Raw genomic sequence first — 27,105 nt, 5'->3', positions numbered from 1 at the left:
AGATTTCGATTATCATTAAAAAATACATCCACGTTTTGGAGAACAATGCCCATGTCTATATGAGGTATAGACACAGCAAATTTAGATTTACGTTTTTTGAATTAAATTCCATTTAGTTTTATTCACATTTTATAGTTATCTGAAATGTTTTAGTGTTGGTCTAGTAGTGCGTCGACTAAATCTACGGTTGACGTTGTCGACTAAAATGTGTTTTGGTGGGCCTTGATGGCGTCGTAATAATGCCTGATTTTACACTTGGTTGTACTCTGAAAATAGCAGATCTACAAGCTCACAATGCGTTGCAGCGTGACGCATTGTGAGCTTGCAGAACTTCTAGTTTCAGCATGCAACCAAGCATAAAATTACTTTTTAGTTCTACTGCATGGGTCTCTTCCCCACTGGCCATGAGTCCTCCCCCCATTTGAGTCTAGTGTTTATTTGTTAGGCCATATTATCTTCCTCCTCCACTCTTATCTGAGTTCGATGAGAGGGTTATAATGTTGTGACAACTTGCTGCGGTAGACCATAAAAGGAAAAAGGAACTGCATGTACTACAATCAATGTGATGATGGGATCATAATCTTGCATGCTCTGCCGTATCCAAAATAACCTTCCCAATGAAGTCAAAACTGGGACGTTTCAAGTTCAACGCATGTTTGAAACAAAGTCTCTTAAGGTAATAACTCGCTGGGCAGAGTCACCGTGCCTTTACACATCAGTTCCTGCATGGTGTACAAATATAGGCAGAGATACTGACGAGGGGAGACTGACTGACAGAGCGAGGGCCGGGGTGGATTCTGCATGGGAACAGCCTCTCGTCCCCGGGCCGCACAGCTCTGGAAGTGAGAGTGGGGGAACTCGTCCAGGAGAAAAGTGCTCACTGAAAGAGCAAACTTTAGCCACAGACCATACTGCTGCCAAGCACTAATGGGCAAAAGACCTCCGAATCAGGCTTTCTTTCCACGCCGCAGTGCCTTTTGTCATTACCACCGGGGGGGGGGGGGGGGGGGGGGGGGGGGTTGACAGGCAGACGGCTCTGTTCTAAACCTCTGATCCCAAATGTGCCGCAGCGTCTCTGACAACCGATCAATACAGTATAACAAGCTGTCATGGTCGGATATTGATGGCAGGCTCACTGTATGGACCGTTGGGCTTGTGAACGCGCATCTCTGATCAGCTGGAATAACAGGCAGGATGCTGGCGTTTCCGTGTGTGAGAGTGTGTGTGCACACGCGCGAGTGAGTGAGACTTATTTTGGACAAACTTTATGTTTTGACTTCAGAATCCAGGGTCCACTAGACAATAGATGCATCTCCAGAGGTCTATACAAACACATAAACAGACACTGTTAAGGTCAGAGACGCATCACATTTCCTGGAATAAATGTTCCTTGGCCGATGTCACTTGCACTGGGGGGGAGTGGCGGCTGGCTTGCATCACCGTCGGCTGGATTGTAATTGAGATGAATCCAAAAATGAAACCAATCCAATGAAACCAGTGATGAATCCCAAATTCCCAGCAGTACAACAGTCACCAAGGATACAGCAGAAACCTGCCTGGAGAAGATGAGACCCGAGATGGAACTAGCAGCGATCCAACACGTTAGCAGGGGAAACCCCCGAGCTCTCCTCCTCCTAGACGGAATGTTGATTTCAATGTCCCGTGCAGTTTTAGGTCCATTGCCCAGGACTGGCTCTCTGTGTTTCTTCATACCAAAAAGGAAGGGAAATGTTATATTTCATCCCAAAAGGCAGTGGTGGAAAAAGTATACCAATTGTTTTACTTCTACATAAGTAAAAGCATCAATACTGCAATATAGAACTACTCCGTTACAAGCTCACAATGTGTTGCAACTTACTTACTTACAGTACTTAAGTAAAACTACTTAGTTACTTTACACCACTGCCAAAAGAATGAAGGGAAACATAGGGCAGGGCTACCTTGTGGAACATTTGGTATGCTCATATTGTTGTGTTTATTGCATTGGATTGGTTCCCATATAAAGCTTGTCTCTCCCTGTGTTCTCCTTGCTTCCTCACTTCCTCCCTGGCAGGAGCAAGTGTTCCATATCGACTCGAGAGCCGAATCTGGAAAAGGACGCTGCTCCTTCAATCCCCAAGTTAACACGGTCTCAGTCATGCTTAGTAAGTGTGCTTCCTCCCTCTGTACAATACTCACACACACACACACACACACACACACACACACACACACACACACACACACACACACACACACACACACACACACACACACACGCACACACACACACACGCATATTGTGTACAGTATATACACGAGACATCCCATCTTATGGCTCTCCCACAGCGCCACCTCCATATCTCTGATGACCTCACAGGTCAGGCTACACACTCCCCTGCCTGTTGATCCTTTGATCTGCGGCTGGCAGGTCACAGGGAGTCGGGTGGCTGTTGACGAGGCCAGAGGCGTTGCGTCGCACGCACACATCTCGCCTTTCTGACACCCGAGCACCCACCGTCACGTCAGCAGCCAGTAAGCAGCAGCACCCGCGCTGTTCTCAGGACAGCAGCACCCGCGCTGTTCTCAGGACAGCAGCACCCGCGCTGTTCTCAGGACAGCAGCACCCGCGCTGTTCTCAGGACAGCAGCACCCGCGCTGTTCTCAGGACAGCAGCACCCGCGCTGTTCTCAGGACAGCAGCACCCGCGCTGTTCTCAGGACAGCAGCACCCGCGCTGTTCTCAGGACAGCAGCACCCGCGCTGTTCTCCGGACAGCAGCACCCGCGCTGTTCTCAGGACAGCAGCACCCGCGCTGTTCTCCGGACAGCAGCACCCGCGCTGTTCTCAGGACAGCAGCACCCGCGCTGTTCTCAGGACAGCAGCACCCGCGCTGTTCTCCGGACAGCAGCACCCGCGCTGTTCTCCGGACAGCAGCACCCGCGCTGTCCTCCAGACAGCAGCACCCACGCTGTTCTCAGGACAGCAGCACCCGCGCTGTCCTCCGGACAGCAGCACCCGCGCTGTCCTCCGGACAGCAGCACCCGCGCTGTTCTCAGGACAGCAGCACCCGCGCTGTCCTCCGGACTGCAGCACCCGCGCTATCCTCCGGACAGGGATGAGAAGTTACGAGGGCGCGTGTGGTGGAAAGTAACTAAGTACATTGACTTAAGTACTGTACTGTTAAGTACTGTAATGTTGAGGTATTTGTACTTGAGCATTTCCGATTTCCAATCTTTTTAATTCTACTCCATTACATCTCAGAGGCAAATATTGTACTTTCTCCACTACTATTTATTTGACGGCATCAGTTATTTTGTAAATTTGGATTATAAATACAAAACATGCAGTAACCACTTCAGCCCTATCATTTGTCATTTGGTCTACAAGCTCACAAGATTAAAAAATATTATTGTTGATGATAAATAATTTGAGATGAGACGTTCTGCACAATGAGTACTTTTCTACCTGTAGTACTTTTAAGTACATTTTGATGCCAATACTTTTGCACTTTTACCCAAGTAAATTTTGAACACTGCAGTATTGATACTTTTACTTATAAGTACAAAATGTGAGTATACTTTTGCCACCACTGGGTTGGTTGGAGGGGTCCTGTGTCGTCGTGTCTGGCTGCCAAATAGAGCTGGGGTCAATGTCAGTGCTGTGGAAGTGATGATCCAGCACTCCCAGTCCCAAGTGTCTCTCTCTCTCTCTCTCTCTGACTCGGACAGAGAGGACAATCCCAGCCAGTGTCTGGCTCAGATAAAAGGCTCTATAATTTGCATTGTATCGCCCCTCCATGCGCCTCTGTGACCCTCCGAGGCTGTCTGGGTGCTGTCGACACAGTAAATGTACAAAGTACATTTACTTAAGTACTGTGTAGCCTACTTATGTACAATTTTGAGGAATGTGTACATGTTTGTATCTCAGAGGCAAAGAGTGAGTACTTTTTACTTTTGACATTAAGTACATTTTGATGCCAATACGTTTGTACTTTCACTCCTACTCAAGTACATTTTGAATTCCGGACTTTAACTTGTAACAACGTATTTCTATTTTTGCAGTATTGATACTTTTACTTAATAATACTTAGTACTTTCTTTTTCCACCACTGGCTGTCGACACGCTCCCCTTAGCGCCGGCTGGCTGGCTTGGACGCCGGCCACATTACAACCCCTCCAACCCCCCACCACCATACCCCTACATTCCCCACGTCTTCCGAAACACATGGCCGCGTGTGGAACTAATGATATGATGGAGGGACGCGGTAATGGAATGATAAAAGGCATGGCGTGGCGGAGGTGCCGAGCGCACAGCCGGCTATTAGCGGCAGTCAAACAAACGCACACGGCTGCCTGTAAATCCACCGTTAACGCCGGCAGAATTTACTCTTGCCATTTCCCTGTTTGTTTAAACAGTCTCAGGCGTATGAATTAATCAATGCGTAAAATTAGAGCTGGCACCGCATTTGTGTGTTATATATATAGTGACATGTATTAAACAGAGGGAAATGGTACTGTACGTAAATTGGCTGTTAAGAGAAATAGATTGGTTGTTTTTTGTCACAGCCTTTGGTGATGGCGGGATAATTTCTTCATTGTGTGTTTGTGTGTGCGTGTGCATGTGCGCGTGCGTGTGTTTGCGCGTGTGTGTGTGACTCTCTCTCTCTCTCTCTCTCTCTCTCTCTCCAGACCAGGAGCTGTTCTCAGGGATGTACATTGACTTCATGGGGACAGATGCTGCCATCTTCAGGAGCCTGACGAAGAGGAACGCGGTGAGGACAGACCAGCACAACTCCAAGTGGCTGAGTGGTGAGCATGCATTCATTATATGGTCCTGATCAAGAACATTAATTGTGCAAATGGATTTGTATTACTGAATACTGGGAGACATAGAATAGTGTAGCTGTGCCACAGCCCACTTACAATTCAAATCTACAAAGTAACTACATTGTCGCGGAGTAAAAGTAAAATATTAGCCTCTGAGATGTAATGGAGTGGAAGTAAAAGTATAGAATAATGGAAATACTCCAGTAAAGTAAAAGTACCTCAAAGGGCCACTTCACCCCTTTTGCAACCAGATCTTGTTTTAATGTTTGGGAGACAAGAAACATTTCCTGCAGGGTTTTTTTATGTGGGTAATAAAGTGTTCTTAGATATTTTAGTATATCACAGTGTCCGTGATGTCAATTAGTGTTAACATTAAGTGACATGGAGTTTCTTCCAGTGGTGAAATGTCCCTTTAACTCATTTTGGTGTTTCAAGCATTATGTTATACTTTAGCTATTGAAAAATAGCAGATCTACAAGCTCATAGCGTGGCACCGAGCTTGTAGGTCTGCTATTTTTGAAAAATCGTGAAAATGTGGCGCAAATCTTTGAATATATTCTTTCACAATGGACGTTTTAACTTATACCTTTGCTTCTGGGGTGTCCCTGAAACTACATATTTTTTTAAAGACATGTTTTTTTATTTCGACGTCAACTTAGGTACTTTCCACCACTGTTGTTTTCATAGACCTATAGTTGCTCACGTGTCTCTCGCCAACTCTGGCAACAGTACTGCTCACAATGTGCTTTATTCCCTGTAGAACCGATCTTCATCGACGCCCAGCTGATACCAGATGGGACGGACCCCAACGATACCAAACTGTACTTCTTCTTCCGTGAGAGGCTCACGGATAACAGTGGAAACACTAAGAATATCCACACCATGGTGGCCAGAGTGTGTCCAGTAAGTGTCAATGAATCATATGATGATGCAAGGGATAATATATGACATGGCGGTATAGTTGAGAAGTCGAACATAAATAAATACGATATACCAGTTGAAAAACAGTTCATATACGTAGGTGCTTTCCATTGACTTACTCTCATATTCAGGAATGCAGTAACATATAAAACAAGAATACAAAATACAACACGAATACAACGCTGTCATACACGCTGAAGATGGTTTGGCGCCGAAACGCGCCAGTGTTTGCTGTTTTTCCTTTGCGCCTTAATATGATTTAAAAGTACCAGAAGGACTTCGGAGTGCTGGCTGTATTTCTAATTTCTTTCTTATATTAATACTGTGCTTTGATGCATGCCTGAGGCAACATGATAACATATTCTGTTGGTTGCTCTGCAGAATGACATTGGCGGTCAGCGCAGCCTGGTGAACAAGTGGACCACCTTCCTCAAGGCTAGGATGGTGTGTTCTGTCCTGGAGGAGGACGGTACCGAGACCCACTTTGATGAGCTGGGTGAGTGAGTGAGCGCTGAAGAGGGGAACACGTCGGACTGTGTACTCTCTAGTAGTAGTTTCCCAATTCCCGACTAAATATCCCTTTATTCTTTGGTTTCCTATTGTATTTTTAATTACTATTTAAATAGTATAATATAGTAATAATAACACTTTTCAGAAATGGTGAAAATAGCAGATCTACAAACTTGTAGATTGGCTCTTTTCACTAGTTTACACATTAGATGCGGAATGACGTTAATTTCTCCTCCCAGAACGTGAAATTACGTCTTTCTTTAATCTAATTTAATCCGTTAATTATTATTTATTTATTTTGACTCACATGTTAGACGCGCACGCGGCCATGCGCATGCTTAATAGTCCTTAAATGAGTCAAAATGAGACAAACAAATATGGACAGCTATCCCATTCGGCCATTCGGGGCAGCCGGAGCCACGGAAGTGCCGCGTTTTGTAAACTCATAGCGCGGATTTCTTTGGCACTGGCGCCACGTTGTGGATTAAAGTGGTGGAGCACAAAGGGATAACATTTATTTTTTGGTTCTTGAGCAAAAAGGTTTTGGAACGTGACCCTAGAACACGTCCCTATAGAACATGTCCCATGTTTTAATGCCTTCAGCTCAGACCCATTACATGTAAGCTGTTCAAAACATGCCGTGTTCTGTCAGAGTCCATGGATGGTAACTGGAAATAAAGAAACTAGGAACCCTTTTATTCAGTTCCTGGCAGCTCGCTTTGCTTTTTGAACATCTTGGGGTTTTCATCCGAAGGTGGCGATAAGTTCCTCCTCAAAAGGTTTACGCTGTTTAATTTGGAACAAGACAAGTCTCTCGCTGGCATTTTTCATAACACTTTGGGTGTTATTGTTGGTCAGTTCCTATCGGTTTATATACGCGGATTTTCCCAGCGATTTTCTTAACCTCTTGTCTTCTTATGAAACGAAAACCATGATCTAACAGTTTTGTTCCTGTTTTCCATCCTGCTCACCAGACTGGGCCTGTCAACAAGGACATTTATTCATTCGTACATCCATCACTACGCCTAGCTGTTGTCTCTCCACTCCGGGCGCTCAATGAATAGTCATTCATTGAAACGAGAGCATGGCGCGCACAGTGTGTGAGCGTGTGCACCTGCGTGCCTGCGTGTGTGCATTCATTCATTTAAAGTGTGCATACTGTCTATATGTTTTCCCATATCCAGAGAGTGTGTTTTTGCTGGAGACCGATCAGCCCCAGGGCCTGTTGGTGTATGGCGTCTTCACGTCTACCAGGTAAGACAAACCTCATGATGATGCCGAGGGGAAAACCGCAACATTCCTGACCGTGCTAATATATCTATGTATGTCAGGAATTCAAAATGTCTTTGGGTAAGGTGTACTTACTGTATCATATTAGGCTTAAATCCCTAAATGGCATACATTAATTGTGACACATTTACACACAATGTGGCATACATTTCCGTTGACACCTCAGTAAATGGATGAGCAGGGCCTGGCTGTAAACAAGTATCTGATGCTTAGTCCAGTTACCCTGGGTAAATATAGTAACTTTGCTTTGCTTTGCTTTGCTTTGACTTATTTTATGCTACTATTTTAAGTAGGAAGGTGGTAAATGGCATCTTTTTAATGAGTTTGGCAAATGTATGTACCCCACTTATAGATTCTATTATTTTTTGTAGATGAATTGTGCCTTCTTCTGCCTCATTTGCTCGCCCAGGAAAATAAATGCCACTCACAGAAACGTTATGCGCACAGCCGCACACACATGGATTTCACTGCACTGTGACTAATGAGCTTCCTCACCGCCTGGTGATTATATTCTGCCGTATTATGACAGTAAAGTGAGTGTAGGAGAGGGAGGAGGGCGTACAGCACAGGTCCCCGATATCTGAAATCAACCCGGGGACATTTTCAGTTCCATCACCAAACGCTGGTTTGGGACCAAATTTATTTATCTCGCAAGTTAATTTTGTTCCTTTTTTTTTCTTCTAAAAACTAATATATATAGCCTATATAATATAAAATGTCAAAACAAAAAGTCTAAAGTTTTCAGAAATCAAAAATAATTGTATACATTTTTCAAGAAATCCCATAAATTCAATATTGTGAGCTTGTACAGTAGCCTATTTTCACTAGTCTGGGTCCCGCCCGGGGAGACAGCAAATCTCTCTTTTTGGCTCTCGAGCTAGAACGATTGGGAACCACTGCTCGAGTGTGTAAAGCTTGCGGCACACGTCAAATGTGCAATCATCTCCTTTGGGTGTACTTCTTGCATATTATGTCAACCTCCATGATAACCCACATGAAGTACATGTTTAATACCAAATGGATTCAAATCACATTACGCCGGTTATCATGGGCTTTTAGGCTTGAATGGCAGGCTCATAGGAATGGTCATTTGATCCATCTGTTCTGAAACACAATTGGTTTCGTCCAGTGGTGGAAAAAGTACTCAAATGTTTTAACTTAGGTAAAAGTATAAATACTGCAATGTAGATGTACTCCGTTACAAGTAGAAATGCCGTATTCAAATAATGTTGTACTTAAAGTACTAAAAGTAAAAGTACTCACTGTGCAGGAATGTCCCATTTCACAAGTTCAAAGTGTGTACAAAACCTTGCCTCTACAGCCAAACCAAACAGTCGGGTCTTTGAGGTCCAAATGTACTTTGTTATTCCTATCGCTCCACACCGTTTCTTCCTCCCGCCTACCGACGTTTTTGGGTGACCTGTACCCCGTCAACAAAGCCTCTATTATGTGCTAACGTGGTTTTAAGTGACCGCACCAAACCACATTTTGATTCCACCCTGGGAAGCGGACGATTCGAGTGTCCCCTCTAGAGTGTGGCAGCCGTGGGTCCGCCCGGATTGTATGGCTCGGACATATCCGCGCAAACAGCGCTGTCCGGGAACAACGATGCTGTTTTGAACTGTGTGTGTGTGTGTGTGTGTGTGTGTGTGTGTGTGTGTGTGTGTGTGTGTGTGTGTGTGTGTGTGTGTGTGTGTGTGTGTGTGTGTGTGTGTGTGTGTGTGTGTGTGTGTGTGTGTGTGTGTGTGTGTGTGTGTGTGTGCGTGCGTGCGTGCGTGCACAAACATTCAAGAGTGTTACCAGATTGGTTTAGTTATGCTGCGCATGCATCCTGAGTACACCCGACGTTGTTTTTGTTGACACCAGTCACAAGGAGGTCCTGATTCTGGAGGTGGGCTGTGTTTTTGATTCGTACATGGACCAGGCATTTCAAGATAAACATTCCAAGTACCAACCGTTACTTGGAACCATAACAAACTTTGGGTACAGATGTCGATTCTCCATACTGATATTTGGAAGCCTGGGCCATGTACATGAACTGACCACGACTGGCCTAACAATTGCTCGCATGGGGACTCAGGGGTAGAGTGGCCGGAAAGGAACCGCAAGGTTCCTAGTTCGAACCCGGGCTCCCCCAGACTTAGTGTTGAAGTGTCCTTGAGCAAGACTCTGAACCCCTAATTGCTCCCGATGTGCAGGTTGGTGCCTTTCACAGTTTCCTCTGCCATCAATGTGTGAATGTGTGTGTGACTGGGTGAATGTGCACAATCTATGTAAAGGTGTATGAATGTGTGTGTGAATGTAATCCACAATCTATGTAAAGCACCTTGGATAAAGGCGCTATATAAATACACCATTTACCATTTATGACAAAGAGCAAAGCCAAACAACTTGTTAAATATTGATTTGTTTTGGGCTGTTATAAGCAGTGTGTGGAGGAGAAGGAGTCATATTGTGTATCCTTTTTCTTGCCCATGAACTGTCAATCCCGTTACATTTATTTACATGCAACATTAGTGGATTCAAAAAAAGAATTAAAATGTGTTGGTATGGGTGGTTTAGAAGCACATTTTATCGGTTTACCTACCGGCATTATGAGGACACCACCGGATTATCCTACTATAAATACGCCACATCTCTGTGTGCGTGCATGCGTGTGTGCATGTGTGTACGGTTGTAATGCATGTAACTCGAGAACTGTTCGCCCCACTTCACATTCGACACACGCGTTCCACCCCCCAGCAGGGAGTGCAGTGCCCGGTATCGAGTCGGTCGGACCCACGGTTCTCCAGAACCACCCCAAAAGGCTCTGGTCAGCTCTGCCTGCAGCTAGGCCTAATCAGCCTAAATCCCTTCACCTGTGAAATTTCCAGCCTCTGCCTCAGCCAATTGATTGCCAACCCCACACCTGCAAATTGATTACATAACCACTCCACTTTTCACCGTCAGTTTGCACTCTTCACACACAGACAGACATACAAATACAGTTAAAACGGGTGCTATGACAAGTTGACATTATTATTATTGAAATGGGACATTCTGCACAATGAGTACTTTCTACTTTTGGTACTTTAAGTACACTTTGATACCAATACTTGTAACAGTATGTATTTCAATGTATTTCTATATTGCAGTATTGATACTTTTACTCAAGTACAAAATGTAATGAACTTTTTCCACCACTGCATATTGCTAGAAGCTAAGACTCAGTGCAGCTCTGCTCATCATGGGTTGAAGCCACCTGGTGGTTGAATAGCCACTCCACATATTAAAATAAACCTGTGGGTGTGGCTGAGAATCTGGGGGTGTGTCTGTGGGTGTGTCTAACAAAGGTACCTATGGGGCCTCTTCAGAATCCATAGAGACCATTTTGAGATTGAGGAAGAAACTTAGGGGACAGGACTGTAGGTTCCCAAGTTGCATCGCTCTCAAGTAGGCCGGTGGCCAACGGGCACGTACAGGTCTAGTGAGGACAATTCAAACACTGTAGCTGCACTTAAGCCACCATTTAGCTGGTCCCTCTTTTTCTCAACATGTGCGCACGTACGGACGACTGACATTTTGTGTGTGTGCGTGTGTCTCATGTCCTCAGCTCCGTCTTTAAAGGATCAGCAGTGTGTGTGTACAACATGGCCGAAATCCTCACGGTCTTCAACGGGCCCTTCGCTCACAGGGAGGGGCCCAACTACCAGTGGGCAGCCTTCCAGGGCCGGATCCCCTATCCCAGGCCCGGGACGGTGAGTTCACTTCAGGGTTATGCATGTAACCACATAAAACCCCCCCCAAAAAAACCCTATACATCTTTTCCCGGTGTCCCCCAGAGATAGTAGTCCCCCTCCTTTTTTTCATTGCTGAAAATAGCTCCTGTGAGCTTTAGATTATTGGTTTTCACCATATTAAAATGGTATTTATTTTAGACTTTGTTATGAAAATACATCCATTGTCATCTATTGTTAGTTATGCCCATCTGAGACCACAATTCAACAAAACAGTTTTCTGAAAAACGTGTGTTTCTATGTCAGTGGTTATCAAACTATTTCATGTCAAGGACCCCAAACATTATATGTAATTGGCCGCTGACCCCCATCTGAAAATATGTTATTGCAGGGACCCCCCACAGAAGCAAAGATATGAGTTAAAAACGTTCTCCTTGAAAGAACATACAGTATATTTTTTTCACAATTTCACGATTTTTCAAAAATAGCAGGTCGTTGCGCGGCACCGAGTGCCACGCTTCAGGCATGTAGATCTGCTATTTCTCAATAGCTAAAGTATAACATAATGGTTAAAGTTGTTAACACATTTTGGGCAGGAACCCCTTTTGGTGTTTTAAACATGTTATAATTTAGCTATTGAAAAATAGCAGATCTACAAGCTCATAGCGCGCCACCGAGTGGCGCGCTACGAGCTTGTAGGTCTGCTATTTTTGAAAAATCGTGAAAATATTTATTTCAGAAAACTGGAGGATTTTTTTTTTAATTTTGAGGTCAGGCCTAAATGGTTTAAAAGGTGACACAGATGTGTTCCCAGTCTCAATGGTCTGTATTGTCTTTATTTCTTTCTCCCAGTGTCCCGGTGGAGCTTTCACCCCAGACATCCGCACGACCAAGGAGTTCCCTGACGACGTGGTGACGTTCGTGAGGAACCACCCGGTGATGTTCAACCCCATCTACCCCATGGGACGGCGCCCCCTGGTGGTCCGAACCAACGCCGACTACAAGTACACCACGGTGGCCGTGGACCAGGTTATGGCCGCCGACGGAAACTACCAGGTCCTCTTCCTCGGCACAGGTACGGAGTACGGACCTGCCCCCAAACACACACGCACGCACGCTATGATGACTAAGGACAGATTCATTTCACACTATGGTCCCGGGTCTCGGGACCACTTGGCAGATGTTGTGGTAGTGCATGAACGCTGCGTACCGTTCCCGGGACCGTAGTCTCGGGACCGATTGAAGTGTACTCTGATACGGATCGATGCAATGTGAAAGCCATCCGTACTAACAGGCCAATGGGAATCATGGCCAGCGGGGACCAGTCAATCATATTCGGGAACAGTTCCATTCAATCGGATTCAGTGTGAATCTGCCCTATAAGACTAAACTAGACCTGTGGCCTACTTGAGAATGAAGAATGAAAATCAGGAATGCATACCCCATCCTAGTATGCAATACCCGTTATACTCGTTTTAACCCATTTTGGGCGGGAACCCCTTTTGGTGTTTTAAACATTGTTATAATTTAGCTATTGAAAAATAGCAGATCTACAAGCTCATAGTGCGCCACCAAGTGGCGCGCTACGAGCTTGTAGGTCTGCTATTTTTGAAAAATCGTGAAAATGTGGCACAAATCCTGGCGGAATTTAGAAAACATTTTATAAATTTCGACGTCAGGTCAATGGTCCGTCTGTTTTTTAATGCCCCTCCGGCATAACCGGGGGGCATGCATGCGTTCCTGACTTCACTGCATCGCTCCAGAGGAGGCCGGTGCCCAACTGGCACCACCCTATAGTCAGCAACAATCATAATTAATAATAAAGTGATGACCCTGATTCGAATAGATATTTCTATTCTTCTTCTTACGTTGACTTTAATTATAAAGTGTTTACATTGAGTGATCTTAATCCTAATGACCCAGTGGCTGATCTGTTCTACTGTGAACCGCCCAGCAAATTGAAATATAATGACCTTCCTTCTCCACTTAATTAAATGCAGTGGCTTCTTTCGCCCCCCCCTTTTTTCTCATTAGAAATGGTCATTTGAAAACCAATTTGTAATTTACAGTGTCATCCACGGAGGCAGCTGCTCTTCGCAGTAACATGATATATTAATAAAATGTATAACCCTTGTTTTTTACGAGACATTTCACGAGCAAATGACTGCAGTGGGATCATAAGTCCCATAAGCGGGCTAGCCGATTAAGAGCTAACAGACACTTGGAAAGTTGGCAAGTAGAATATTGTTAGGTCACCGATGGGGAGAGGTCATTCAGAGTCAGAGATAACAAAAACTAGAATTTATATAAATTACTTCAACTCCAGTGTGTACAAATGACTCTCTTCTGTCTTAAATGAACACTAATGAACACTGGGCAGCAGCAGTGACTCAGGGGTAGAGTGGCCAGATGAGAACGTGAGGTTCCCAGTTCGAACCCGGGCTCCACCCAGAGTTGGTGTCGGAAGTGTCCTTATGAGCAAGACTGTGGGTGAATGTAATGCACAATCTTTTTTGTGAAGCGATTTGGATAAAAGCGATATATAAATGCACCATTTACCGCCTGAGCTGGTACGTGCGCCCTTATGTGTATACTGAAAATGTGGATGTTTGCAGGCGCACACGCATGAGTGCACACTGCACCTGTGTGCGTGTGCGTGTTCTGTGTGTGCCAACAGTTTGCATTCGGTACGCAGCCAGCCAGCCAGGGAGTCTCTCACTTCTCTCTCTCTCTCTCTCTCTCTCTCTCTCTCTCTCTCTCTCTCTCTCTCTCTCTCTCTCTATCTCTCTCTATCTCTATCTCTCTCTCTCTCACTCTCGCTCTCTCTCTCTCTCTCTCTCTCTCTCTCTCTCTCTCTCTCTCTCTCTCTCTCTCTCTCTCTCTCTCTCTCTCTCTCTCTCTCTCTCTCTCTCTCTCTCTATCTCTCTCTCTCTCACAGCTGCTTTGTGTTTATCGGACAGGCCAGCCTCTCCTTTCTGATTCTCCTCTGTTCTCCTGCCTGAATTCCTGAACGGATGCCAGGACCGTCTGTAGAACCAGTGGTGGAAAAAGTACTCAAATTCTTTACTTAAGTAAAAATCAATACTGCAATGTAGAAGTACTCTATATTTACTTGAGTAAGACATTAAGTACAAAAATATGGGTATCAAAATGTAATTAAATTACCAAAAGTATTAAGTACTCGTCATGCAGAATGTTTCGTTTCACAAGTTTTCAAATGTGTAAAATGTCAAATCTGTCAAATGACACATTTTCAATTTTCAAAAGATTTTTATACATTTGAAAACATGAAATGGGACATTCTGCATAACGAGTACCGGTACTTTCTACTTTTGGTACATTAAGACAGTACATTCTGATGCCAGCACTTTTGTACTTTTACTCAAGTACATTTTGAATTCCGGACTTTTACTTGTAATGGAGTAGTTCTGCATTGCAGTATTGATACTTTTACTTAAGTAATTTTTTTTTAAACTTTTTCCACCACTGGTGTTGCGTTCTGCCCTCTCCCTGGCCCTTCTTGTCCTTCCCTGGTGTTGCGTTCTGCCCTCTCCCTGGCCCTTCTTGTCTTTCCCTTGTGTGGAGTTAAGCACTCCCATCTCCTACTCCCCCACCCCCCACCACCCACACACACACATCCCACCTCTCCACCACAGCTGACTTTGCTGCGGATATGCCGGTCGGTCCGTCGGTCGTGGCTATCATGTCTAATTCATAAGCAAACATGGGCGAGAGAAGGAAAACAGACTTGCAGGGTTTGTTTTGTTCCCCGAGGTGGTTTCTGCGCTGCGTTCTAATTTCAGTGAACGTGTCTCGAGGTCTTTCCCGGGCCTGTGGTCATCATGAGGGTATATAGGTGTATATCTCTTCTCTTATGTGGTTGTTGAAATTACCATCTCCTTGGTTTTGTGTATTTTATTTCACTGTGTGTGTGTGTGTGTGTGTGTGTGTGTGTGTGTGTGTGTGTGTGTGTGTGTGTGTGTGTGTGTGTGTGTGTGTGTGTGTGTGTGTGTGTGTGTGTGTGTGTGTGTGTGTGTGTCCTCTCTCCGTCTCCCAGATAAAGGCACAGTGCAGAAGGTCATCGTTCTGCCCTCCAATCGTTCCTTGGATGAAGATCTGATCTTAGAGGAGCTGGAAGTGTTTAAGGTATGTCTGCCTGCCTGTATGCCTGCCTGCCTGTCTGTCTGCTTGCCTGTATGCCTGCCTATATGCCTGTCTGCCTGCCTCTCATTTCTTTTATTTCCCGGCGCACCTCACATCAAAAGCAAAGAACGGGGCGAGCTTGGCCACAACAACACAGTACTCTGGCACAGGAGAGAGGGAAAGGGGAGGGGGGAGAGGGGGGGGGGGGAGATGAGGAGAGAGGAGAGAGAGAGAGAGAGAGAGAATGAGTTCAGGAGGTGGATGATTTGAAGCAAGGGGTGATGGGAAACATACTGAACAGCTGACCTTCTATTGAACTGTACTTTCCTGTGCTTTTTTTTCCTGCAAACTGTTAACACACTCACTGCTAGGTATTAATTAATTCATTCTTCCAGCGTTTTTGAAGTGAAAACCCTTATTGTGAAGGTCCACCGGGACCCGAGACGTGAACTAGGACGTAGGAAAGTGCTGTGTGTTGTGACCAAGCCCCCAGAATGGCTGGGCAACGTTGAAGTCGTCTCCCTACTGGTCAAAACGTGGTACTGCAGGCGGGCTGGGCCCAGGTTAAATGTATGAATGACGTGACGTAGAGGTACCACAAGAACAGCGTGAGGGGTACCATGATAGGAGCCAACCAATCATATCAATGCTCGAGGGGTACTACCCGGAAGACTTCGTCGTTCTTCCGGGTCCTTCAAAACGCCACTGAGCAACTGAGTTTGCATGTTCTACTTTACTTTATTGGTTTATTTGGACGGGACACAGTATATTAATGAACATTACATAAAAATTTAGCGTAAATACACCGGATTTAGCAGAGATGATAATTTCCATCCGTAGTCCCTGGACATTGAACACTAAACAAAACGGACATAACAAGATATTAGAGGACAGCATACAAGGACAGCATTCTCCCCGTGTCCCCTAGGGTAGGTAACCTCACAACAAAAACATGCAGTAATCCTGGTCTCTAAACTGCCTGCCCCTGGCCAGACGGGGTGCCTGATGGAGGGGAAAGGAACGGTTGGAATAATGTGTTCCTTCCACGCACTACGTCCAACCAGGGAAACTCCCCCCCCTGTCAGGTGAAAAGAAGCAGCTTGGACGCTCATGCATTGAAGGAAGCATGAGGTCAGTCCGTTGCTCTCCCCAGGTTGGCAGAGGGAGTTTACACTCCAGGATTACATTAGATAATTGATACTGGTTGAAAAAATGGGTTACAAAATCGTGGGATAAAAATGTAAAAGCAAATATTACCAGAAACGCATAAAGAGCCAGCCAGCCCTGAATGACCATAAGAGTGCACAAATGGACCCGTAAGGCGTAAGGTCTCAGACTTATGGGGGTCCTAGCTAGCTGGCAAGTAAAACATTTGAGAACCACTAGTACTAGTGGAGTCCTAATATGCCATAATATGTTAAATCAGTGTCATACATATTCTGAAGAAAACCTGGAGACATTCAGTAATTGGATCTTATGATCAAAATAATAACATAAATATGAAAGATAAAATTTGCGGGGCAGGCGGAACAGTTCCCTGGCTAGGGCACCAGGTCGCTAGGGGCGCTGTGTAGCCCTCAAAATAATAAAATAAAATAAAAATAAATGAAATATGCATGTGTGGGCGACCTCTACTAATCTCGCATTGGGCGCCGAGAGGCATCGAACCGGCCCCGTGTACGGACATAGGTTAGCCCTGCCCTGGACTCATACTGGTACAACAGTCTGGTTCTAGTTCTACAGAGGAGCCATGGACATCTGGACAACAGAGGCAACTTTCTCATGGTTTTCTGATCCTCCGTTACGATCTGTTTACAAAATGACTAGCCAGCTGTGGCTCAAAGAAAGCCTCGAGATGTTTGTGCCACTGAACGAGATAAATGTGTGAGAAAGACAGATTGTCTCCGACTAATGAATACCAAAAAAACAAACATAACATGGGTATGTGTTGTTTTTCAGGACCACGCTCAAGTAACAAACCTCAGGATTTCCCCGAAAAAAGTAAGAGTTTGTACATTACATTTTGTGACTTTCCGTCCATTTTCATATTATTCTATTATGTCTATACTGTATAATGTTCAAAGTCGAAAATATTGGACTGCTGATGGAAACTGCAGAGAAAAAGCAGGAATGCTGTAATTTAATGTCTAATTTATACGTTGTCATACCTTGGTTTCCCGTGCTGAAAACCTACAAGCTCACAACAACGCCTCGCGATGCTTTGTGAGCTTGTATATCTTCTTTTTATTTGTCAACATAAAGTATAGCTTAATGAAGCATAATAATTAACCATCATTTCTCAGAGACTGGCCTAGCTGGTTTTCCCGTCAGTCGTTCCACTCATTCTAGGACAAATGGGGCCTGCTGACCTTTTGACCTCCATGTTTACATTTACAGCAACAGCTGTACGTGAGCTCGGAGTACGGGGTCTCGCAGGTGTCGCTGCACCGCTGCCAGGCCTACGGCTCGGCCTGCGCCGACTGCTGCCTGGCGCGGGACCCCTACTGCGCCTGGGACGGGCTCAGCTGCTCCCGCTTCTACCCCACGGGTAAAAGGTACACCACGGGGTCTTGAAGGGCCACTTCACCCCTTTTGCAACCAGATCTTATTTTAACCCATTTAGACCTAGAGGACGATTCTACAAATGCCAACTAAATCCTGACAGTTTTCTCGAAATACCCATGTTTCTATGTCAGTGGTTCTCAAACATTTTAATTTCAAGGACCCCCAAGATTATGTAATTGGCTGCCAACCCCCATCTGAAAATATGTTGTTCCAGGGACTGCCCAGAAGCAAAGAGTTGAGTTATAAACGTTGGCTCTGAAAGAATATATTCAAAGCTTTGCACTACATTTTCACGATTTTTCAAAAATAGCAGATCTACAAGCTCGTAGCGCGGCACTCGGTACCGATTCTATTCTATTATGCCTATACTGTAGGCACTCGGTGCCGCGCTATGAGCTTGTAGATCTGCTATTTTTCAATAGCTAAAGCATAACATAATGCTTAAAACACCAAAAAGGGTTCCCGCCCCAAAATGGGTTAATGATGTTTGGGAGACAAGAAAACACTTTTTTTTAAAATGTGGGTAATATCTGTTTTTAGATATTTTGTATTTCAAAGTGTCCATGATGTCATGCACACTGGGCTCACTTCCTTCCTGGACTACAATTCCCATAATGCTTTGGTGCACTGCTCCTCCTTGTGGATAGGGGGAGGGCTGTCTTACTGAGACATGTAGTCCAAGGACTGTCTAAGAAGGACGAGACGCGAAGACCGTAAGGGCGACGCCATGTTGCTCACATGGTGCTCCATGGAAGGAAAGAAACATGCGCAGTTGAGACCAGGAAGTTGGATATGACAAATCATAGATATGGCACAAATGGCCCAGCAGATGGCGTGATGCCACTGACAGGAGATATGCTTGTATATATCATGTCACGTCATTGCATTTTACCTTTTATATTAACGTTTTAACAGCAAATGGATAAGTAAGTCCCAGCATGGATCATCACACAGACAGTAATGTTGGTCGGATGTGACATATGTACAAGCATCTCTCCTTTCATTGGCATCACGCCATCTGCTGGGCGTGATGGGTTGTCATGTCCAACTTCCTGGTCTCAACTGCGCATGTTTCTTTCCTTCCATGGAGCACCATGTGAGCAACATGGCGTCGCCCTTACGGTCTTCGCATCTCGTCCTTCTTAGACAGTCCTTGATGTAGTCCAGGAAGTAAGTGAGCCCAGTGTCCATGACATCATGGACAGTGTGCACTTGTACACACCAATACTAAAATATCTAAAAACACATATTACCCGCATAAAAACCCCCAGGAAAGTGTTTCTTGTCTCCCAAACATCATTAAAATAAGATCTGGTTGTAAAAGGGGTGAAGTGTCCCTTTAAATGAGCTAACTAAGGTCTTATATTCTTTATGCTCCCTCCCTTTCTTTTTCTTTTTTTTTCTTTAATTTTGAGTGTTTTGTTTCCTTATGTCTTAAACTGTATACCCAACTTATTATTTTTATACATGTGTACATACTGTTGTTTGTATGTCTGGCCTCGTGGGTACGATGGTGGGTGGCTGGGGAGGGGTGGAAGGGAATTATTGGAGAAAATATAAAAAGAAGGGGTTGTACCATTGCTGTAAAAATGGCATACAATGTCCCTGCTTACCCTTTGAATAAAATGTGTTAAGGTACACCACGTGGATAGATTCAAACCAATGCACCACCACATTGTTTGTAAGCATGACATTCCTGGAAAATATTTAGGAAAAGCTCAAGGGTCCTGGAATTTATTTGGATATGCACTTAAAAATATATATATATTTTCCAAAATATGTATAACATTACACACAATATGTGACAGAAGTCGTTTTTCGCCGAACGGGTTGCGTGATTGCAGCCTAATGTGTACTGGATGTGACAAAAAGAACAGATCTACAAGCTCACACAATGTGCTGCTGTGCTGCTGAGCCTGCAAAAGATTTGGCACGAAATTTGGAATCAATGGAATTATACCATTCTATATTCTATGCTTTATTTTGGGCATTGCACATAGGAGTAAAGAGACTCATTATTGCACTGAATGATTGTTATATAGGTCTGGAAATTGGCTTAAATATAGTTTTGGAAAAGTTTTGGAAATTCATTGGTAAAAATGTGTGGGAGTAAGGCTTGTTTTAAAAGACATACATGGCAACCCTAAGTTGAACACGCATGTATGCAGATGATTAGCGATAGCAACTGACAGCTCTTGGGGCTATTATGCCTAAAACAAAAACGTTTTTAACCGAGAAGACACATTTAACACATCGACACAAAAGTAGCCTACGAATTAGATGTAAGCATGAGGCGAGGAGGGCAAGTCCTGGTACTCTTCCCAAGCGTGCACTTTCTAATCGGGTTCAGGATGTAGTCCTATAAATACAATGACGTTCATTGTGCTCTGAGCGCACTGAGCACACAGTCTTAAAGATAACATTCAATATGGCCACAAGACCACGAGAGCTGCTCTAAGCGTGTCGCCATAGCACGGTGCCATCTTGGAATACTTGCGGTTGTTTCTGATTTAATGTCACCAAATGAAAATGCTTTTCTCCTGGCATATCCTCTCCTGATAGACATAACACAGACAACGAGGCATGAGTGACAGCCCTCCGTTACACAACATGACACCTCTTTAGAGCAGCCCAGTGTGTGTGAGTCTCCACATTCCCGTCAGCCACAGGTCAAGTTTAGCTTGGTCGGTCGTACAGCCAAAACACAAAGCCACCCAATTTCCTTCACAAAAACATGATCTGCTCATGTTGGTATTTTCCCCTGCCAGACGCATACAGTATGATCGAGTGTCCTCTCCATGCTGAGAGAAATAACAATGAAATTTCCCTTCAGTAATAATATATAATAAGATCTGTTCTTTTTTTAGGAGAAGCAGGAGACAGGACATCATGCATGGCAATCCCCTCACGCAGTGCAGAGGTTTCAATCTGAAAGGTATGCAATTAACAAAGCCACTGAATTCCGCAAACTCGGCGAACAAGCCTTTATTGGCAAGGCATTGTATTATTGCATTGCACTTATTCCGTCTCAAGACAGACATGATGTCTCCCACAATTATAAACAATATATATTATATAATAACAATATACAAAACAATTATATTTGAAAAATAAAGCAGATGTGCTTGTCATTTCCCTACATCCATTTCAGCTTTCAGTCACATTAACCAAATTATTCAAAGCCTAGCTGCTTAGCAGAAATGTACATTTACAAAAATGTAAAAAACTTTTTTTCCAAAGTTATTTTAACTGCACGCACACGTGCATGCAGTTAAATACACACCGGATACACACCGGCATTACGAAGCCCGCTATTCCGACGAACCCCCATTCTGACTCACAGCATTACTAACCCTGTCTCGTACCCTAACCCTGACCGCTCGTGGAAGCCACATACTCGGAATGGCGGTGCGTCAGAATTGCACTCACGAAGTTGTGCGCATACGTGGGCACTGCTGGCACCTGGCAATTAATGCTGCGACAGTACTTTGACTATGAATAATCAGTGTAGTTTAATGCTCTCGTGCCAGACAGAGTTCCATCTCCCCTCAAACAGGCTGTGTCTATAAATTAACAGCAGCCTTCTGGAAGCAGCCATATGGCCATCGCAACTAATGAGCCTGCCGGTCATTTCATCCTGCTGAGTGACCAACCATTTGGCTGTGGACAGCGAAAACAGTTGAATAATAGGCTCTATGCACGCAGAATGAGTCTTAATATAATTCCTATATCCAAGCCCTTTCCCTACTTCAGGTGTTACAGTCGCCGATGATACTAATTAAGTCTCGGCTCCATTCAAACAGAGCCAGAATGCTTCTATTGTGCATGGTGGCTGTTGGCTCACTGGAAACACTCTGCTACACCATGTGGCTCTCAAAGTGTCCTTGAGTGGGTTCCAAATGGCCCCATACAGGTATGCAACGGAGAGTGTATAAATCCATTTGTTCACTCTCAGAGTTATGGGGAAACTTGAAATTAAAACAAGCCCAAATTGATGAAATCAATTAATTACCAGCTGCATTATTATCTGCGGGGGTCCGCTATAACTGCCTCTGTGTCAGTTTCAGCGCAGTAGTTTAGGTAGGAACCAAAATTCTCTAAGGCGGAACTATTGTATTCTGAGTCGGTCGTTTCCGCCCGGACATATTTACGGTGCGCACAGGCATCAGCCAATGAGAAAACCAGCTGGACTAGAGGACTACTGGACTAGCTTGCACATCGAGTATAGACTCAGCTTGCTATTGCATAGCAGCTGGTAAAAAGTTTGAGAACCACTGCACACTAAATGCAACAGAGGAGCCTTCATTAGTATCATCGGTAACACCTGTGAAGGAAGTAGGCAAGGGCCCCGGAAGTAGGAAAAGTTATTCTGTGTGCATATGTAACACCCGGGAATTGAACCCAGGTCTCCCACGTGGAAAGCCAACAAGCTATTCCTTCCCAATAAACGCGTGACTCGCACTACACCACATCAAGGCTTTTATTGGGAAGGTATCATTCCGCTTTCCTCCGAGGTGGGTGACGCAAGGTTAGGTTAAACCTTGACCCGTTAAAATCGGGATATTTGATACATTACCTTGTGTTGTTCTTGCTTATTGTAAATCGCTCTGGATTAAGAGCGTCTTCTAAATGCCTAAATTGTGTGTGTGTGTGTGTGTGTGTGTGTGTGTGTGTGTGTGTGTGTGTGTGTGTGTGTGTGTGTGTGTGTGTGTGTGTGTGTGTGTGTGTGTGTGTGTGTGTGTGTGTGTGTGTGTGTGTGTGTGTGTGTGTGTGTGTGTGTGTGTGTGTGTCGTGCGTGCACTGTGTATGTGTGTGTGTGTGTGCACTGTGTTTGTGTGTGTGGGTCAGCTTACAGAAACGCGGTGGAGATGACGCAGTACGGTGTGAGAAACAACACCACGTTCTTGGAGTGTCTGCCCAAGTCCCCTCAGGCCTCCATCCGCTGGCTCATACAGAGGGACAACGACAGGAGGAAAGAGGTGAGGACGAGGTCAAACCACACACGCACTGAGTCCTGATCTGTCACCAGTGTTGGAAAAACTACTCACATGTTTTGCTTAAACGGATCGTGACATAAAAAATATGTTTTGTATTTTTTCTTATTTTTTTAGGTTTTCTGAGCTCAATTGCATCCAAAAAAAATTAACTTTTTACATTCAGTAGATTTTCAATATATGACACAGGAATTTGCCAGCAGATGTCACTGTTGAGGCCTGTTTGCCTGTTTTCATTGCAGCTCAAAAGGCTTCAGAACACACACGGAAAATCCTAGACCACAGGATATCCATTGAATGTTCAAAGTTCAGGTTGTGTGGGTGTAATTGAGGTCATAAAACCTAAAAGAAAAAATATATGAAAATGAATGTCATGAAACCTTTACCTTTTACCTTTTACATTATTATAAATGTGCATTTTTACATAATTTCCTCTGATAAGTCCTAGTAGTAAAAAGTAGTAGTAAGGTTGAAATCTCTTTTTTGCAAGTAGACATTAATCCGGGTGTTACAGGGTTAACAGTAGCAATACTCCAATGTAGAAAAGGTTGGCATTCACAATTCAACATGCATGCAAGTATTGGGATCAAAATGTACTTAAAGACAAACAGTACCAACAGTAGAAAGTACTCATTATTCAGAATGTCCCATATTTCAAGTTTGCAAATGTATTAAAAAAAATCTATTGAAATAGCAGATCTACAAGCTCACAATGTGTCACAATGCGACTCATTGTGAGCTTGTAGATCTTCTATTTTCAAATGGCCGAGATGTATTTAGGACTAAAGTGGGTAGCCTAATGTATGTTTTGTACTAATAATCAAAATCTACAAAAAGTAACTAGTAGGCCTAACTAACGTTTTCAAACAAATGTAGTGGAGTAAAAGTACAATATTTGCTTCTGAGATGTAGTGGTGTAGAAGTAAAATTATTGAAAATTGGAAATACTCAAGTAAAGTAAAATACCTCAAAATTATACTTAAGTACAGTACTCAAGTAAATGTACTAAGTTACTTTAAACCACTCGTCAAACGTACACACTACTAGCTCCCTGAGTTTTGATCTATCACCAACTAAATGAACGGCGGAGGGCAATATGAAAATCCCTCGTGATAATAAATGAATGAAATGAGGTATCTGTTGTTCATCCCATCATCACAGCGATCCATCCACATAGTAGTATTACATCAAACATCAAGTATGTCATACCAATCGCTTGAGTTCACTGCCTTGATCCGGGCCTGCATTGCCTGGGGAATGACACTGGGAGTGTTTTATTGGCTGCAGCATATTATTCTAATGAGTGTTGATACAGATAAAATGTGATATGGACCTTGGCTAACGAGGGGATTCGCAGCAGGGAGACATTTCATAAATATTTGACACACCTTAAGCAGCTTGAGTCCTTGAACGCGTGCAAACAGAGTGCCTGAATGACATATACTTGGCCATCAGTGTTTTTAATAGATCATAATAAGCCTAAAGTATAGGATTTGGCCTTGAAATACTGTTGTGTCTCTCTGGGTTGGATCCCGGGCAACAGCCTGCTCCTTGGATGAGTAGCGCAGTAAGCACTGGGAGCTGATGGAAGGGTGTCGACGGGATAGACGCCCTTGTTTCTCAGCCAATACTGACAATAAGTCTCGCACAATGTCGCTAAAGTTCTTTCTTCAATACTTTGCTCAGCCAATCAAATCATCGCTATGGGGTGATCAGCCAATCATAAGCCAATGTTTGTGTTCACTCAGACCCACAAAGCTGGGCATAGGAGGGACTAGCGCCCCTCAAAAATCAGCCAAGACCCGTTTAGTTTAATGGCTATATTAGATACCCTCTGTGCCGATTTGTGTGACGTTTGGACAAAATCTATAGGTGTACCGTCAAAAAATGTGTTTTGCAAAAGTCAGCCTCCCGGTTGTGCTATAACAGTCCCCTGTGAAAACTGTGGGGCAGAGGTTCAGCTCTGGCATCCAGGGAGAGTGTGTGCAGAGTTGGACTGCGATCAAGCGAACGGTGCCGGTGATTAGCTGTTCGCGGACGGACACAGAAACGGACGGACGGACAGGGTCCAAAACGGAGTCTCTCCCCATGCCTTCGGCCCTTGTGTGAGACAGTTAGCCTTTACAGCGGCCACCGTCCAGGGCTCTAATAACCCGGCCGTGTCTTGCGTCCGCAGGTGAAGCTGGGCGACCGCGTGGTCTCCACCGAGTACGGCCTGCTGATCCGCTCGGCCCAGCTGTCTGACCAGGGCCTGTACTACTGCCTGACCACGGAGAACGGCTTCAAGCGCACCGTGGCCAAGATCCGCCTGCGCGTGCTGAGCGAGGCCATGGTCAGCGTGCTGACGGACAAGCAGCAGTCGCCGTGGGCGTGGGCCTCGTCGCTGCACCCCAAGTCCCTGCTGGCGGCGTTCAGCCCCGCCGAGAGCCTGGCCGTGCAGCAGTACTGCAAGGAGCGGAAGCAGCTCCAGAACCTGCAGCAGAAGCACCAGCCCCAGGCCCCCCCGGGCCCGGGGGGACCGCTGCGGGGGGACCTGGCCAAGCTCAAGCCCCTGCTGGACCGCAGGAGTCGGAACCGACGCAACCACCTCCCGGATGTCTGACGGTCGGGAAGAGGACACGTGAAAGCTATGGCCACATAGAGACAAGACTGAGAACCACATATTCCTCTGATTTCTAAGAAGGACGTTACAGGACCTTTCGATAGCCAGCTTCCCTGACTCTCACTGTGGTGCTGTAACTAACTGCGGAAGTCGAGAGAGAATTCAGAGATATCTCCTCTCCCATCTCATTCTGTATGCATGACGTACTTTGACCTGAAAGACTGTGAGATATACTCACACACTTCCACACGGGCGCACGCACGGCACGCGCACACAATCATTTTAATGTCACTGTGTCCTGTCGCAGTCACAAGGCAAACTGAAGTGACCCTGTCGGGTTTATAGGTGATACTAACAAACTGTGTGGTCCCAGCTGACATTACTAACGATAATACACCTTAAGACATGGGTGTGGCCGATGATCGGATTATTATTATATAAGCAATAGAAAAAGAAATTGGGCCAACAGGATATTGGCAAAATGTGGATTCTGAGCCAATATCCTAAACAAGTTAATATCCAATAAAGCTAAGGTAAGTTGAAACCTTGCAAATTAATTACGGAATGGATATTTTAAGGGACATGAAAGAGACAGAGAGAGATATGCATGTTTTGCGATGAATGTTATTGATTTTTATGCTCAGCGCTACATTGTGCTCCACTAGGTCCTATACAGACATTTGCATAGCAACATATTGTACAGTATGTGGTTCACAAATGTTTTGGCCCGAGACCCAGAAGATAAATTAGACGTTGTAGATCAGCTCTTTTCACTACTTCTTAAAGCTGCTATAAGCAATAATATGTCACAATTTTAATGACCTTTTTTTTTTCTTTTTTTTTCCAATTCAGACAGCCAGCAATGGGTAGAACGCTCCTAGGGGCCGCAATCTGCATTCAAATATCTTCCTAGAAGCTTTGTCATTGGTCGATTTGCCTGTCCACTTCCTGATTGCTTAGTCATTGCGACAGGTTTTTTTCGACCAATGACAAAGCTTCTAGGAACATCTTTGAATGCAGATTGCCCTAGATATTTCACAGAGCCAAAATTATTTGGGGAGCGTTCTACCCATTGCTGGCTGTCTGAATACAATACATTAAAATGTTGACATATTGCTAAAAAAAGGTTTTTGTAATTTCTTCTTTTTTTCTGAGCTCAATTGAACCCAAAAAACCTGAACTTTTAACATTCAGTAGATTTTCTGTGGTCTGGGGTTTTCTGGCTCAAACAAGTGCTCTGATTTGCCTGTGGACTATGATGTAACAGTCCACAAATCCCATATATGACATAACAATTTGCCAGCAGAGGTCACTGTTGAGGGATTATTATAAAAAAAAAAAAAAATTATAATAATTATAAACAAAACATAGGAAACCAAAAAATATAGGGACCCAAAAAATTATAATAGTAATGTCCGTGACCCACAAATGGGAACAAGTGCTGTAGAGTATGTTTTCTCAGCAAAGCGTAACAGGGTTAGTCCTGACTGTCCGTTGTGGTCATATTTAACATTATGCAGAGCGTCCATTCCTGAGAACCATTTTTCATTCTAGTCT

The 27,105-nt window shown here is 44.4% G+C and overlaps 1 protein-coding gene across 2 annotated transcripts in view; it reads left to right on the top strand.

Moving 5' to 3' along the window:
- The window catches only part of sema3c (sema domain, immunoglobulin domain (Ig), short basic domain, secreted, (semaphorin) 3C), a 93,025-nt gene extending 66,588 nt beyond the window's left edge, over nucleotides 1–26,437 (top strand). For both annotated transcript variants that reach the window (XM_079494648.1, XM_079494647.1), the window contains 13 exons: nucleotides 2,054–2,144; nucleotides 4,670–4,789; nucleotides 5,568–5,710; nucleotides 6,110–6,224; nucleotides 7,423–7,492; nucleotides 11,121–11,265; nucleotides 12,097–12,319; nucleotides 15,302–15,390; nucleotides 17,347–17,388; nucleotides 17,785–17,942; nucleotides 20,820–20,887; nucleotides 22,801–22,931; nucleotides 25,123–26,437. In XM_079494648.1, coding sequence (XP_079350774.1) covers nucleotides 2,054–2,144; nucleotides 4,670–4,789; nucleotides 5,568–5,710; nucleotides 6,110–6,224; nucleotides 7,423–7,492; nucleotides 11,121–11,265; nucleotides 12,097–12,319; nucleotides 15,302–15,390; nucleotides 17,347–17,388; nucleotides 17,785–17,942; nucleotides 20,820–20,887; nucleotides 22,801–22,931; nucleotides 25,123–25,548 — 1,821 coding nt within the window. In that variant the 3' untranslated portion in view covers nucleotides 25,549–26,437. The remainder of the gene's footprint in view (nucleotides 1–2,053; nucleotides 2,145–4,669; nucleotides 4,790–5,567; nucleotides 5,711–6,109; nucleotides 6,225–7,422; nucleotides 7,493–11,120; nucleotides 11,266–12,096; nucleotides 12,320–15,301; nucleotides 15,391–17,346; nucleotides 17,389–17,784; nucleotides 17,943–20,819; nucleotides 20,888–22,800; nucleotides 22,932–25,122) is intronic.
- Nucleotides 26,438–27,105: the final 668 nt, after the last annotated feature.

The sequence above is a fragment of the Electrona antarctica genome (genome assembly GCF_951216825.1).
Source record: "Electrona antarctica genome assembly, chromosome: 23".
In the NCBI taxonomy this organism is placed as follows: Eukaryota; Metazoa; Chordata; class Actinopteri; order Myctophiformes; family Myctophidae; genus Electrona; species Electrona antarctica.
Note: the sequence above shows the minus strand (reverse complement) of the source record. Positions and strands in the feature narration are given on the sequence as shown.